This window comes from Carcharodon carcharias, chromosome 1 (assembly GCF_017639515.1).
Source record: "Carcharodon carcharias isolate sCarCar2 chromosome 1, sCarCar2.pri, whole genome shotgun sequence".
Taxonomy (NCBI): Eukaryota; Metazoa; Chordata; class Chondrichthyes; order Lamniformes; family Lamnidae; genus Carcharodon; species Carcharodon carcharias.
Genome location: NC_054467.1, coordinates 266,831,015 through 266,847,804, shown reverse-complemented (window position 1 = coordinate 266,847,804; position 16,790 = coordinate 266,831,015). Strand labels below are relative to the sequence as shown.

Genomic DNA, 16,790 nt, shown 5'->3' with positions numbered 1-16,790 from the left:
CACACCACTCATTCACCCACACATTCAATTCACAAATCTTCATTACCCTACAAAGGATCAGATAGTAATCCAGAGATTTGAAGTTTGCTTTTTAAAGTCAATCTATCTCCTCAAATTCCTGCAAGTCGTCATCACACCCGTGTCATTGGTTCACATGTGCAGCACAACTGGATTCTGCCCATCCAAGTGTATATTGCATTCCTTCACAATCTCTGGGTCAAAATCCTGGAATTCTCTTATACAAACATATGGATTAGGAGCATGAGTAGGCCACTTGGCCCCTCGAGCCCACTCCACCATTCAATAAGACCATGGCTGATCTGACTGTAATCTCAACTCCATATTCCTGCCTATTGATAACCTTTCACTCCCTTGCTTATCGACAATCTATCTCTGCTTTAAAAATATTCAAAGACTCTGCTTCCACCGCCTTTTGAGGAAGAGAGTTCCAAAAACTCCCGACCCTTTGAGAGAAAAAAATTTCTCCTCATCTCTGTCTTATATCGGTGACGCTTATTTTTAAACAGTGACCCCTAGTTCTAGATTCTCCTACAAGCAGAAACATCCTCTTCACATCCACCCTGTCAAGACTCCTCAGGCTCTTAAAATTTTTGATCAAGTTGCCTCTTACTCTTCTAAACTCTAGTGGGTACAAGCCTAACCTGTCCAACCTTTCGTCATAAGACAGCCTTTGCCATTCCAGGTATTAATCTGGTAAACCTTCTCTGAACAGCTTCCAATGCATTTACATCTTTCCTTAAATAATGACACCAGTACTGTACACACTACTCCAGGTGTGCTCTCACCAATGTCCTGTATAACTGAAGCATAGCCTTTCTACATTTGTATTCAATTCCCCTCACAATGAACATTAATGTTCCATTAGCTGTCTTAATTACCTGCTGCACCTGCATTTGTACCTTTTGTGATTCATGCACTAGGACACCCAGATCCCTCTGAATCTCAGAGTTCTGCAATCTCTCACCATTTAGATAATATGCTTTTTTATTCTTCCAGCCAAAATGGACAATTTCCCACTTTCTCACATTCTACTCCATTTGCCAGATTTTTGCCCACTCACTTAACCTATCCACGTCGCTTTGTACCCTTCACAACTTACTTTCCCACCTATATTTGTGTCATCAGCAAATTTAACAATGATTCCTTTGGTCTCTTAATCATGTATATAAATTTTAAAAAGTTGAGGCCTCAGCATTGAACCCTGTGGTCGACCATCCTGCCAACCAGAAAATGACCCATTTATGCCTACTCTCTGTTTCCTGTTAGCTGGCCAATCTTATACCCATGCCACTTGGGTACCTCGTACACTATGAGCTTTTATCTTCTGAAACAATCTTTATTGTGGTCCCTTATCAAATGCCTTCTGAATATCCAAAAACAGTCCATCCATCGGTTCCCCTTTATCCACAGCTTCAAGAACTCCAGTGAATTGGCCAAAAACGATTTCCCTCTCACAAAACCATGTTGACTTGGTCAGGTTACCTTGAATTTTTCTAAGTGCCCTGCCATAACATTTTAATAATAGCTTCGAACAATTTCGCTGATGACAAGACATTGAACTAACTGGCCTGTATTTTCCTGCTTCCTGTCTCCCCTCCTTTTTGAATAGAGGAGTTACATTCACTATTTTCCAATCTAATAGAACCTTCCCTGAATCTAGGGAATTTTGGAAAATTAAAACTAACGCATCAGCTGTCTCACTAGCCACTTTGTTTAAGATCCTGGGATGAACTCTATCAGAACTGGGGGATTTGTCAGCCCACAGTGCCAACAATTTGCTCAGTACCACTTCCCTGGTGATTGTAATTTTCCTGAGTTCCTCCCTCCCTCCTGATTTACAGCTCTTGCTGGATTGGTATTGTATTCTCTACAGCGAAGATCAATGCCACATACCTGTTCAATTCATCTGCCATTTCCTTCTATTTCCATTATCAATTCCCCAGGATCACACTGTTAACACTTTCCTTTTAAAAATATCTATAGAAACTCTTAGTATCTGTCTTTATATTTCTAGCTCGCATTCTCTTTTACTCTATGTTTTTTCCCTCCTTATTAATCTTTTCATCATTCTTTGTTGTTTTTTGTATTCTGTGCAACTTTCTGACCTGCCCCCATCCTTGCGCAATTACATGGCTGCAGGGTGACCAGGGATGGGAACTGAACATCCAGGGGTATTCAGTATTTAGGAAGGACAGAGAAATAGGAAAAGGCGGTGGAGTTGCATTGCTGGTTAAAGAGGAAATTAACGCAATAGTGAGGAAAGATATTAGCTCCGACGATGTGGAATCTGTATGGGTAGAACTGAGAAACACTAAGAGGCAAAAAACGTTAGTGGGGGTTGTATATAGACCCCCAAACTGTAGTGGTGATGTTGGGAATGGCATTAAACAGGGAATTAGAGATGCATGCAATAAAGGAACATCTGTAATTATGGGTGACTTTGACTTTAATCTGCACATAGATTGGGCAAATCAAATTAGTAACAATACTGTAGAAGAGGAATTCCTGGAGTGTATATGGGATGGTTTCTGGACCAATACATTGAGGAACCAACTAGAGAACAGGCCATCCTAGACTGGGTATTGTGTAATGAGAAAGGAATAATTGGCAATCTAGTTGTGCGAGGCCCATTGGGGGTGAGTGACCATAATATGATAGAATTCTTCATCAAGATGGAGAGTGATGTAGTTGCTTCTGACACTAGGGTCCTGATTCATAATAAAGGAAACTACGATGGTATGAGACATGAGTTGGCTTTGATGGATTGGGAAACGTTAATTAAAGGATTGACAGTGGATAGGCGATGGCAAATATTCAAAGAGCGCATGGGTGAACTGCAACAATTGTTTATTCCTGTCTGGTGCAAAAGTAAAATAGGAAAGGTGGCCAAACCATGGCTTATAAGTGAAATTAGAGATAGTATTAGATACAAGGAAGAGGCATACAAATTGGCCAGATAAAAACAACAGGCCTGAGGATTGGGAGCAGTTTAGAATTCAGCAACAGAGGACCAAGGGATTGAGAAGGGGAAAATAGAGTACAAGAGTAAGCTTGTGGGGAACATGAAAACTGATTAGAAAGGTTTCTATAGGTATGCGAAGAGAAAAAGATTGGTGAAGACAAATGTAGGTCCCTTACAATCAGAAACAGGGGAATTTATAACAGGGAACAAAGAAATGGCTGACCAACTAAATACATACTTTGGTTCTGTCTTCACAAAGGAGGACACTAATAACATACCAGAAATGTTGGGGAACACAGGGTTTCGTGAGAGGGAGGAACTGAAAGATATCAGTATTATTAGGGAAATGGTGTTGGGGAAATTGACGGTATTGAAGGCCGATAAATCCCCGGGGCCTGATAATCTACATCCCAGAGTACTTAAGGAAGTGGCCCTATAAATAGTGGATACATTGGTGGTCATCTTCCGAGATTCTATAGACTCTGGAACAGTTCCTACAGATTGGAGGGTAGCTAATGTAACCCCACTATTTAAAAAGGGAGGTAGAGAGAAAACAGGGAATTATAGACCAGTCAGCCTGACGTCGGTAGTGGGGAAAATTCTAGAGTTCATTATGAAAGATTTAATAGCTGAGCACGTGGAAAACAGTAGCAGAATTGGACAGAGTCAGCATGGATTTACGAAAGGGAAATCATGCTTGACAAATCTACTAGAATTTTTTGAGGATGTAACTCGTAGAGTTGATGAGGGGGAGCCAGTGGATTTGGTTTGTTTGCACTTTCAGAAGGCTTTCGACAAAGTCCCACATAAGAGATTAGCGTGTAAAATTAAAGTTCATGGGATTGGGGGTAGTGTATTGAGATGGATAGAAAACTGGTTGGCAGACTGGAAACAAAGAGTAGGAATAAATGGGTCTTTTTCCGAATGGCAGGCAGTGACTAGTGGGGTTCCGCAGGGATCGGTGCTGGGGCCCCATTTATTCACAATATATATTAATGATATAAATGAGGGAATTGAATATAATATCTCCAAATTTGCAGATGGCACAAAGCTGGGTGGGAGGGTGAGCTGTGAGGAGGATGCAGAGATGCTTCAGTGTGATTTGGGCAAACTGAGTGAGTGGGCAAATGCATGGCAGATACAATATAATGTGGATAAATGTGAGGTTATCCACTTTGGTAGCAAAAACAGGAAGGCAGATTATTATCGGAATGGCTATAAATTGAGAGAGGGGAATGTGCAACGAGACCTGGGTGTCATTGTACACCAGTTGCTGAAGGTAAGCATGTAGGTGCAGCAGGCGGTAAAGAAGGCAAATGGTATGTTGACATTCATAGCCAGAGGATTCGAGTACAGGAACAGGGATGTCTTGCTGCAATTGTACAGGGCCTTGGTGAGACCACACCTGGAATATTGTGTGCAGTTTTGGTTTCCTTATCTGAGGAAGGATGTACTTGCTATAGAGGGAGTGCAGCGAAGGTTTACCCGACTGATTCCTGAGATGGCAGGACTGATATTTGAGGAGAGATTGAATCGGTTAGTATTATATTCGCTGGAGTTCAGAAGAATGAGGGGGGATCTCATAGGAACCTATAAAATTCTAACAGGACTAGACAGGGTAGATACAGGAAGGATGTTCCCGATGTTCACAGTCTGAGGATATGGGGTAGACCATTTAGGACTGAGATGAGGAGAAATTTCTTCACCCAGAGAGTGGTGAGCCTGTGGAATTTGTTACCACTGAAAGTAGTTGAGACCAAAACTTTGTATGTTTTCAGGAAGGAGTTAGATATAGCTCTTGGGGTGAAAGGGATCAAAGGATATGGGGAGAAAGCAGGAGCAGGCTATTGAGTTGGATGATCAGCCATGATCATGATGAATGGTGGAGCAGGCTCGAAGGGCCTACTCCTGCTCCTAGTTTCTATGTTTCTATATACTTTTTCTTTAAGTTTGATGCTGTCTTTAACTTTTTTTGTGAACCACGGATGGTGAGCTCTCCTTGGAATTTTCTTTTCTCATTGGAATGTATCTATTCTGTGTATTCTGAAATATCCCTTTAAATGTCTGCCATTACATTTCTATTGACATACCCTGTAACCTCATTTCACTTTAACGAGTTCTGCTTTCATGGCCACATAACTGCCCTTATTTAAGTTTAAAATACTGGTCTTGGACCCACTCCTCTCCCTCAAGCTGAATGTAAAATTCAGTCATATAATGATCACTGCTACCTAGGTGTGCCTTGACTATGAGGTAATAAATTAATCCTATCTCGTTGTACAATACCAGTTCTCCTATATCCTGCTCTCTGGTTGGCTCCAGGAAGCGCTTTTCAAGTAATGATCCCAAAAACTCCTAATCTACGCTACCTCTGCCCATCTGATTTTTCCAATCTACATGTAGATTAAAACTCCCCTATGATTATCACTGTACCTTTCCGACAAGCTCCAGTTATACTCCATCCTACCAGATTGTTACTGTTAGAGGGCCTGTGCACTGCTCCAACAAGTGACCTCTTGCCTTTATCATTTCACATCTCAACCCAAACTGCTTCTACATCCTGGCTTCCTGAACTTAGGTAATCCCTTTCTAATGTGCTAACACCATCATTAATTAACAGAGCCAGCCCTCCACCTTTTCCTAGCTTCCTGTCTTTCCTAAATGTCATGTACCCTTCAATATTCAGGTCCCAATCTGTAGCCATGTCTCTGTAATGGCTATCAGGTTGGACTTATTTATTTCTATTTGCACTATCAGTTCATCTGTTTTCTTTTGAATGCATTCAGATACAAAGTCTTTAACTTTGTCCTTTCATTATTTGTGTAGCTTCTAGCATTATCTGCTAAGTTACTCTTAGAATTGTACTCTTAATCGCTTCCTCTCACAGTCTGTTTATCATTTCCCATATTTATACCTTTCTCTCTTTCCTTTCTCTACTCTTTGATTTACCACATCTTCCCAAGTTTGATCACTTGCCTCTTACTATTCAAGTTAAAGCCCTCTCAACTTTCCCAGTTATGTGATTCGCTAGAACACCGGTCCTAGCATGGTTCAAGTGTAGACCATCCCAATGGTACAGATCCCACTTTCCCCAGTACTGGCACCAGTGCGCCATGAACTGGAACCCATTTCTCCCTTGAGTCTTGGAGCCTCAAATTCATTTCTTTAATCTGTTTTGTCAGATGCCAATCTGCACGTGGTTCAGGTAATAATCCAGAAATTATTACTTTTGATGCGCTGCTTCTTGACTTGGTGCCTAGCTCCTCACACTGACTGTGCAGAGACTCTTGTCCTGCCTATGTCATTGGTACCAACATGGATCATGACGACAGGATTCTCCCTCTCCCACTGCAAGTTCCTCTCCAGCCCTGAGCAGATATCCCAAACACTGGCACCAGTCAGGCAACATAGCTGCCTGGACTCTTGCTCTTTGCTGCAGAGAAGAATGTCAATCTCCTTCACTATACTAACCCTTACGACCACCACATTCGTTTCTGTTCTCCCTGCACTATGGTACCATGGCCAGCCAGCTTATCCACCTTGCAGCCCCCACTCTCATCCAAACCAACTGAAAGAACCTCAAACCCTGTCAGGCTGCAATCCTGTCCTCCAGGTTCCCTTACCTACCTCACTTGCAGTCACGCTCTTCTGTCTCTGATCACTGATGAAATCAGAGGACCCTATCCCAAGATGTGTGACCGCATCCTGGTATAAAGTGCCCAGGTAACTTTCCCCCCCCCTGATGTATCATAGTGTCTGCAGGTCAGCCTCCAGCTCAATGACTCTGAGCTGAAGCTCCTCCAGCCGTCAACACTTACTGTGTTTAGCCTAGGTCACAATGGCATCCAGCAGCTCCTACATGCTGCAGCCATGACACATCACCCTGTCCTACTTAATTTTTATTCAATTAATTCTTTTTCATTTGTTATGTATTTTATTAACCTTACCACCAATTTGTATACGACTTTAACCTCGGTAATAGAATAAACCTTAACCACTTACCAGGTACTCACCAGATACTCCAAACAGCTAGCCATTTCCCCTGTAGTAGAGTAAGAACCATTTCCTACAGTGTGAAAAGGTTAGAAAAAGCCAAAGAGCACCTAACTCCCTCACTCACCCAACTCCCATCACTCTTGCTCAAAGTTGCAATCCAGTGCTAAGTTGCACTGAGAGACACGTACTTGTATGCTTTAAAACCAAAGGCTTATCTCAGCCCCAGGTACCCAAAAGCCAGATGAAACTAGTTTCCAAAATTAACTAACATCAGCGACTCTGCAGTGGAGAGCTTGTACAAGCCTGGATGAAATTTAGAATTTAAACAGTAAATTTCAGTTAGATGTTAAATGTTAAATACAAACAAAATTGGATTTTTAGGAAGATATTAAGGTACCCTCACTCACCGAACTCCCATCACTCTTCTTCAAAGTCGCACTCCAGTGCTAAGTCACACTGAGAGGCCTGTACTTATATGCTCTGAAACTGAAACTTTATTAAGACTGGGCATATGAGAACACTTATGCAAAGGTATAAAGCTTGACGGCATCAGAGCTGTGTGTGTGTGCACTACTCAAAGCAAAAGTGGAAGTAAGATTGGATCACATGATACGTTTCCCTTCTAGTGATGTCATTCTGATATCCCTTAAAGACAAATTACAACATTCCTCTTTATTTTATAGATACTTAGCCCCCTTCCAAAGAAGTATAACTAGTTAAAATACGTGTTCATGTTTAGTTTCCATGATTTAAGTACATAGAACTGGTGAATCTATGAGTCTCCATCAACACCAACAGCTGAGAGTTTCATAGCAGTAGGTTTCACCATGGCTTTCCACATCTGTGGATACATGTCTTTTAGAATTCACAGGGGTAGTATGTTGGCGCTTTCCCCTATGTGAATCGTGACCAGTAATGAGCAGTTACAAAATTACTTTGGGCAGATGATTTGAATCTTGGCAAACACTTTGGGCGGTGCGATGGCATCGATGTTTTCCATGAGATTGAACATATTCACTGCTCTTTATCTCATTGTGCACATCATTTCTCCTTTGTCAATTATCTCATGTATATGTTTCTGAAAGGATACCAGACAGTTATCCCTGCAGCTTCAAGGTTTCTGTTGTTTACAGTCTGTTTGGATCAGCGCATGGTTCGTTGTAGCTGCATCAGCCTTTGCTCTAGTTACTGCCGCTGCCAATGACCCTCTCTGCCCCATGCCTGGTGGCATTGCTGGAAAGCTGGACATTTCCTTGGTGCAGGCAGAAGGCCAGACATGTCTAGCTCGGTTTGGGTGTTTGAATGAGTGCGTCAACAATTGGGGTTGTAATGAGGATCTGTAAGCTTCATTGACCTGTGAGGATTGCTTCCTATTTCTGTCTGTCCTGGAATAGGTCTTCAGTGCTATGTGTTTTGGGCTTGTCTAGCAGATCTTGCTGGGATGTTTCAATGGGAAGCGACAGCCAACTCAACAATTCTGTCCGCTAGCTCTGCATCTGAAAAATCACAGTGCGCAACCTTTTCTCTGCATCTGCTGATGAAGTGGGCTATGGATTCTGTCGGCTGTCATCAAAATGACATGAGCTCTAGTGGAATACAGAAGTTTAACCTGATTCTGAACTGATTTTGCAATGTAGTCCATACATCTGGGGGTCCTTTAGCTCTTCTGCTGTTAATCCTGACAGAGATCGTGGAGCAACACAGGACAAGGCTATGTAACGTTGGGGAGATTGCATGGCATGGGGGTGCAGGTCAAGGGGGGACCATGGGGATTGGCAGCAAGGGCAGGGGTGTGCCTGTTAGTAGTCACTTCTCCTTGCCATGTGCAGGCCCTCGATCATGCACAGACTGAGGGACACACCACACGGTTGTGCAGGTCACATGTCAGCAGGCTAGCCTGGAGCTAGGGAAATTGCAGCTGAGATGGGAAGAAGCCCTTAAGTGGCCGTTAATTGGCCAAGTAAGATGACTCAAGTAGAGGCCAGGTGGGAAGGTCGACCAAGAGCCTTTTCACCCAGAACTTACCTATGGTGGAAGCAGGAAAGTGTCGGCTCTCAGTCCCACCTAATTTTCAGGCCATCCTGCCTCTTTCCTCACCTCCTGTGGGGGCAGAAGATTCCAGCCAAAGCCTCTGACAGCATGATGTGTTCTCCATCTCCAGGAAACGCAATCAAGAGACTAAATATGCTGAGATTTCATTGCAGTGAGTGCATTCCCTCATGCTGGGAGTATCTTAATGTAATTTTTATTTGTTTTAGAACAGGGCAATAACAGTCTCTATCATAAAATGGTTAATGATTTAGGAGATTAGGAAAAGCTGAAGATTTTTCCAACTGTACCTCTGTACTTGTACCACCTCCTCGCTGCGCAAAAACTGAAATCTGTTCTCTTCAGTCCTGAGAAAGGGAACAGTGAAAACCATCAGCAGTGAATACCAGCCCATTACTAGCTCCCCCCAATTCCTCTCACAAGCAATTAGGAAACACTTCCACACTGGACTGAGCAGCAAAATAGGTTCATCCTGTTCCTATTTACCACGACAACTACGCATGTGAAGACTCCAGAAGTTGCTGTCAATGTTAGAGGGGTAATGACAATGATTGCTGCCAGTTTCATAGTCATCACTACCACAAATTCTGGGTCATTATTTTCCCTCCACCTTCACTTTTCCACTGCTCTCCAATATATTTAGCCATCATCTTTTAGTTTATTCAGGAAGAGTGAGGATAGAGCAAGTGGGTGGGTGAACACCAGGGCTGAGTGGTAAGTTTAAAGAGAGAGGTGGAGTAGTGGGGAGTGTTGTTTCTGTGTCAGTGAATGAAAGGGTTATTAACCCTCTGTGGTCTGGTCTTGTGTGCTGTTTTAAGTTTTCCTCGTGGTTGTTTAATGTGTTTTAATGTTGAGACTTTAAACTGGTTTAAACTCTAATTTGGTTTCCTCTCCCCGCTGGAGCTCGCGATCTGGGGATCTTTTTGGCACATTGAGTTTATCTTGTTATAGGAGTTCATATTTCTAGGGGCACATGGAAATATGAAAGTGTGAACGTGATTATTGAGTGTGCCTATGTCAATTTAATGTAGGGTATAGTTGTGGATTTGTGGGAACTCAGTGACCTGTTAAGTATGAGAATTATGAGCATGGTCTAGAGGGGTGTGGAATGGGTGTTGGAATTTTGTGTTATCACAGCTCTCCCACATGAAAAAGAGATTTTTAAAGGAGGCAGGAGTGTTTGGGTGAGAATGAGTTTGAGATTTTGAATCAGTGCAGAATGGGTAATACAGATATGGGTAATACGGGCATTAGAAGTCAGCTTAAATGGCTGGGGAGAGGAAGATAGGTTCAGCTGTAATGAAATGAAAGAGAATGGCGACTTCTGTTTTTTTTCTTAGTTTTAACTAAAATTTTTAACTAACCTGCCTCCTTTAAAAATCTCTTTTTTATGTGGGAGAGCTGTGATAACACAAAATTCCAACACCCATTCCACATCCCTCTAGACCATGCTTATAATTCTCATACTTAACAGGTCATTGAGTTCCCACAAATCCACAACTGTACCCTACATTAAATTGACATAGGCACACTCAATAATCACGTTCACACTTTCATATTTCCATGTGCCCCTAGAAATATGAACTCCTATAACGAGATAAACTCAAGGTGCAAAAAGTATCCCCAGATCGCGAGCTCCAGCGGGGAGAGGAAACCAAATTAGAGTTTAAACCAGTTTAAAGTCTCAACCTTAATACACATTAAACAACCATGAAAGAAACGTAAAACAGCACACAAGACCAGAGCCTGCCTGCGGCTCTGAAAGACATTAAGTCAGGACTGCTTGAAATTTACAAGCTATGAGATCCTGTGATTGCTTTTCTTTTGTGTGAAAGTTTACAGCTTTGCATTTTGGAGTAAGAAAGTTGAAAGTTTCCTTGTGAGAATTCACTTTTCTTTAGTTTTTTTAATTACAGTTGTTGGAAACTCAGTTGAAGAAAGAATCACAAGACCGCTGACATAATTTATTTCCTTCCTTTAAAAGCATATACTACTCTTTTCTGTCTGTTTCTGTGTGTGGGGGGTGGATTTAATTTTTGTGTGCATGATGATTGTGTGTTTGAATGTGTGACTTTATGATCTGGATTAAATTGGAAGCGTATTTTATTTTGAAATGTTTAGAGTAATTATAATTAATTCTGAGAAAACAGTAAAAACTGGGAAATAAGAATACTGGTCTGAACTGATCTTGTATCCCTTAAAATGGAGTGCCAGTGAAATGAGAAATAACAGGACTGGTCTGAACTGATCTTGTATCTCTTAAAATGGAGCGCCAGTGAAATGAGAAATAAGAGTACTGGTCCAAACATTTTTTCCTTCTGGGTTAGGCTTGGGTGAAATACTTTTCCTGCAAAGTTTAAGGATTGGAGGATTTTGGCTCCAGCCACAGTTCTGAAGAGAACAGAGGGAATTCATTTTTAATTTTGGATGTTGCTAATTGGAAACACACATGATCTAAGCTCAATAAAAAGGAGAAACTGAGAAGTTTGAAGACACTTGACAATTAATCTGAAATCCTGCAAGCTACAGGGTAGAGGGAAATTAACTAGATTTAAAGATTCAAGTTGCTTGAAGAGAGACTTTCAGCGTGACTCTAAAACTAAAGCACATTGGCACCACTGTGGATGAAGTTTGAGAAATTTTTAAGTTCTCATCTTTCATATCAAAGTTACAACATGTACACGGAAAGTAGGTATGCATTTGGAACAGTACGTGACTACATGATCACATGGAGTCATAGAGGGTATGTCACCTCAGGGGGAAGACAGATATAACATGAAGCGATGGTTAGAGACCTGATAGAGGCTTCAGTGGTGAAAGTTAAGGCACACCAGAAAGGCAGAGACCCCATTCAGCAAGGTACCCAGCAGGCAGACAAGGCCACCAAGGAGGTAGCCATAAACGGCCCAGAATATCAAACAGCTGTGATAGGAGTCAGGCCAGAGGAAGTAACCATGGTGGAGTTGCACTGGGGAGGAGGTGAAAGCACAGTGGGAGAAGCATGGAGCAGTTAGGGGCACCGATGGTATCTGGCGGAAAGGGGGAGGAGTGGTAGCACCAAACTGCATCCAGTATGGCCTTAAGGAAACATCACCTGAGAACTCACACCATAGGTGGTAAGCCATGATGGGAAGAATGAGCAGGTGTTGGTGGGCAAGGTATGGGAAGGGAAGCCACCCCGACCATAGGGACCATGGGAGAAAGTGCAGTTAGATTTTACAGGATCCCTTCCACCTATTTGAGGGAAGACGAGGGAAGAAGGTTTTTTTCATTATCAATCAGTTTACCAGGTGGATAGAAGCCTACCTGATTTGGGGCTGCTTAGCTATGAGCATCGCTCGAATAATGGCAGAGGAGGTAATTCCCAGGTGGGGCATAACATTACAGATAGATTCCCACCAAGGGATGCATTTTACGGGGAGGATAGTAAAGGAAGTATGCAGGTTACTGGGAATAAAACAGAAATTCCCCATAATGTATCACCCGCAAAGCTCAGGACTAGTTGGGCAAATGAATAGGACACTGAAGAGAGCTTTGTCAAAGCCATCCAAGAGACAGGGAAAGGATGGGCTGACTTGTTACCCAGCATCCTCATGGGATATAGGGCAACACCCAATAGGACAACCAGATTAACCCCATATGAGTTAATGACAGGAAGGGCTACGAGATTGCCAGGAGATGTAACTGGGAATGAGGAAGTCAGACCCGTGAGGCAAAGGGTCAAGCGATTTGTGAAGGAACTGTGCAAGCAGTTGTACAGGTTAAGGCAGGAGGTCAAAGATCAGCAGATCATATGAGATATGGAAATTGAAGCAGGCATAGAGAGGGTGAGTGTGCCCAATGTAGGAGAGAGGGTAATGGTAAAAGTACAGCCTGAGAAGCCGGGATTTGCACCAAAGTGGGTAGGTCCATACGAGCTAATAAGGACTAGTGATACCTGCGCCTGCATTGACATGAAGGGGAAAGGACATTAGAAACATTGGTCACAAGTAAATCATTTAGTGGCTGATTTGTTTACTCCACAGGGAGATCAAGGCGGGTCCCAGAAACTAATTATATCATTACAGGTTCAAACATGGGCCCAGCACATAGATCACAATATGCATCGGACTACTGGCCACGACGGTATCCACATACACCAGGTGATGCAGGAAGGAACAGAAGTTAAACCACTACAGGACCTGATGAATGAACTCTGCTACCCTGCCCCGAACTGGAACCAGGTCCAGCGACCCGATTAGCATTAGTGAGAGAAAACAAAGGATAATGTACATCATGAGCTAGTACCTAAGTATATATCAGATATAGATTTGCCCCTGTGGTGTTTGGCTAAAGCCTGGGCATTGTACATGGCAATGTTAAAGCGAATATTAAAGCAAGCAGCCCAATATAAGGCAGGGGTACAGGGCTCCCCCTCCCAGGAAAGGACGGAGGAAGTTTAGCCCATTGAACAGCTCTGCCACAATATTTAATACAAGAGCCTCAGTGGATCACAAGGTCTGCCAGGTAAAAAATACTAGAGAAGGAACAGGGAGTCCAAGACGGATAACTCAGTCTAGACCAAGATCTGACTGGGCAATTCAGGCATTGGCAAATGTATTGGAGAGTCACGCACGGACTACTAATGAATGAATGAATGAAAGACACAACGTCTCACAGAAAGTAGCCCCGAAACGATGTCTGCAGTACCTACTGGTCATGAGCACTCGGGCAGCCACAAGAAAAGCTAAGACAGATACATGAGGGGAAGGTATCCCTGTGGATCACAAATGAACAACTGACCAACCTGCCTAGAAAGACAGGGGCAAGCGTTGCCAGCTCAGAGATTTAGTATGTGTGTATCCAATTAATGTGTTGTGAAAAATGGTATGTTGCTTGGTATTGTTCACAATTTACCCAAGAGAATTCTGAGGAGCAGGTTACAGAAATGTTTAAAGGTTTTGTGTGTGAAGGGAAAGTCTTTCCATGTGTACAGGGTGGTGTAGGTAAAGATGTTAAGATCTTAAGAGACACAGGGGCTTGTCAATCCTTAATGTTATGGGATAGTGAAACATTGTTCAGAGGGAGTGTTGCAGGAGAAGATAATAATGTGGGGTTCATGGAGAAGCTAAATCTATTTTGTTGTGGAATGTAGATTTAAAGAGCAGATGGAAGAATGGTGAAGTTATAGTTGGCATGATGGAAAAAATGCCCATCACAGGGGTTCAATTTATTCTGGATAATGATATTGCTGTATCGCAAATGTGGGTGATGCCGCTGGTAGTTGAGCAGCCTGTAGTAGTGTTTTCAACAGAAATGCTACAGAAGGAACATCCTAGATTGTTTCCTGATTGTGCTATAACAAGATCAAAAGCTCATCGGGAAGAGCAAAATAAACAAGATAATCAGGCAGTTCAAAGACAAGAAGAAGGTGTCGAAATCCAATTATCTGGCCCTGTATTTGATTATATTGTTCAGGAGGAAGGAATGCAGGACAGATCAGTTGAAGTGTTTAACTCAAAGAGGTTAGTGGAGTTACAGAAAAATGATTTGCAATTAAAAGAGTTATATCAGAAATCTTATTCAGAAACAGAAGCAAAATGTATTCCAGTATGTTATCTTCGAGGGAATATAATGAGAAAATGGCGATCGGATTATGTCTCAGCAAATGAAAGCTGGAGGGAGGTGCATCAGATTGTTATCCCATTAGGTTATGGAAATGAGATTCTGAGGATTGCTCATGAAATTCCAATGGGGGGACATTTAGGAATTAGGAAAACACAGGAAAAGATACAGAGGTTTTTTTTGGCCAGGATTGCATAGGAATGTCGTCAAATTCTGTAGAACCTGTTATATATGTCAAATAACAGGGAAACCACAAGCAATGATTAAACTGGCACCTTTAATCCCAATATCAGCATTTGAAGAAGCTTTTACCAGGGTCATGACTGATCGTGTAGGACCCCTCCCTAAGACTAAAAGTGGAAATCAGTATTTATTAACAATAATGGATGTGTCTACTAGGTTTCCTGAAGCAATACCTTTAAGAAATATTACAGCTAAGAAGATTGTGAAGGAGTTAATTAAATCTTTTACAAGATATGCTTTACCTAAAGAAATACAATCAGATCAGGGTTCAAATTTCATGTCACAGCTGTTTAAGGAAGTAATGAACAGTTTGGGGATAAAACAGTTTAAGTCAACAGCTTATCATCCGGAGTCACAAGGAGCTTTAGAAAGGTGGCATCAAACTTTAAAAACTATGATAAGAGCGCACTCTCATGATTATACACAGGGTTGGGATACAGAAATTCCATTTTTGTTATTTGCTATTAGAGATGCTCCAAACGTATTGACAGGTTTTAGCCCTTTTGAACTAGTTTATGGTAACAAGGTAAGGGGACCACTGAAATTGATTTATGAGAAATTGGTGGGTCAAAATTCAGAAACTATTTTCCTGGGTTATGTATCAAGTTTCAGGGAAAGATTGAACAGAGCATGTGAGTTTGCTAGGGAATATTTAAAGATCTCACAGCAAGTGATGAAAGTGAAAGCAGATAAGAATGCTAAAGTTCACAGTTTTATTTCTGGAGATAATTTATTAGTTTTGTTACCAGTATTAGGGGATTTATAAATGCAAGATTTAGTGGGCCTTACAAGATTGAAAGGAAAATAAGTGAAGTAAATTATTTAATAAATACTCCAGATAGAAGAAAGAAGCAGAGGGTGTGACATATAAATATGCTTAAAAAGTACTTTGACAGGGAAGAGGAACAAAAAGAGATGTTAATGATGGTGGATGATGACAAAAGGGTAGAAGTGCAGGACTCTGAAATTGATTTTCCTCTAATCAAATTGGATGAGGGGGTGCTTGAAAATTTAAATGAAATATTGAGTTACTTTCCAAGCAAGTGTCAAAGTGATTTGGAAAAGCTATTGCAGTCACACAAACCTATTTGTGAAAATAAATTGGGAAAGATACATTTAGTTTTACATGTTGTATGTATAGAAATATCATCTTCAATAAGGCAACAACCTATAGATTAAATCCAGCAAAGTTATCACAAGTACAAAAAGAAAGTGATTTCATGCTTCAATATGATATCACTGAGTCTAGTTGCAGTAACTGGAGGTCGCTTGTTGTACTGGTACCGAAACTAGATGGAACACAAAGACTGTGTGTGGACTATCAAAAGGTGAAACTGGTGACAAAAGCAGATTCATATCCCATACCACGGTTGGAGGGTTGCATTGAGAAAGTGGGACAATTAAAATTTATCACAAAGATTGACTTGCTAAAAGGGTATTGGAAGGTACCATTGTCGGAGAGAGAAAGGAGATATCAGCTTTTGTAAAGCCAAGTGGTCTCTCTCAGTTTAAAGTGATGCCATTTGGTGTGAAGAATGCACCTGCGACATTTCAAAGACTGACAAAGTAATTATGGGTCTAAGCAATTGTGCGGTGTTTATTGATGATCTAATTGTTTTCAATCAGACGTGGGAGGAGCATTTACAGCATCTGGAAGAATTATTTACTCGATTACTAGAAGCTAATTTGGTGATGAACTTGGCTAAAAGTGAGTTTGCAAAACAGCAAGTTACGAATCTAGGCCATACATTGGACATGGTAAGCTGGCTCCGAGAGATGTGAAAGTCAAGGCTATTGTGGATTTCCCACTGTCTACAGCAAAATGAGAAGTTTTGAGATTCCTGGACATGAGTGGGTTTTACCGGAAATTTGTACCAAATTTTAGCCAAGTGGTTGCTCAGTGGACTGAACTATT

At 41.6% G+C, this 16,790-nt stretch overlaps 1 protein-coding gene across 1 annotated transcript in view; it reads right to left on the bottom strand.

Annotated features, from left to right (window-relative positions):
• Positions 1-16,790, bottom strand: part of LOC121276090 (disintegrin and metalloproteinase domain-containing protein 12-like) — a 215,287-nt gene that overhangs the window by 19,479 nt on the left and 179,018 nt on the right. Inside the window, exon 11 of the mRNA XM_041184030.1 lies at positions 9,319-9,375. Within this exon, the coding sequence (XP_041039964.1) occupies positions 9,319-9,375 (57 nt within the window). The remainder of the gene's footprint in view (positions 1-9,318; positions 9,376-16,790) is intronic.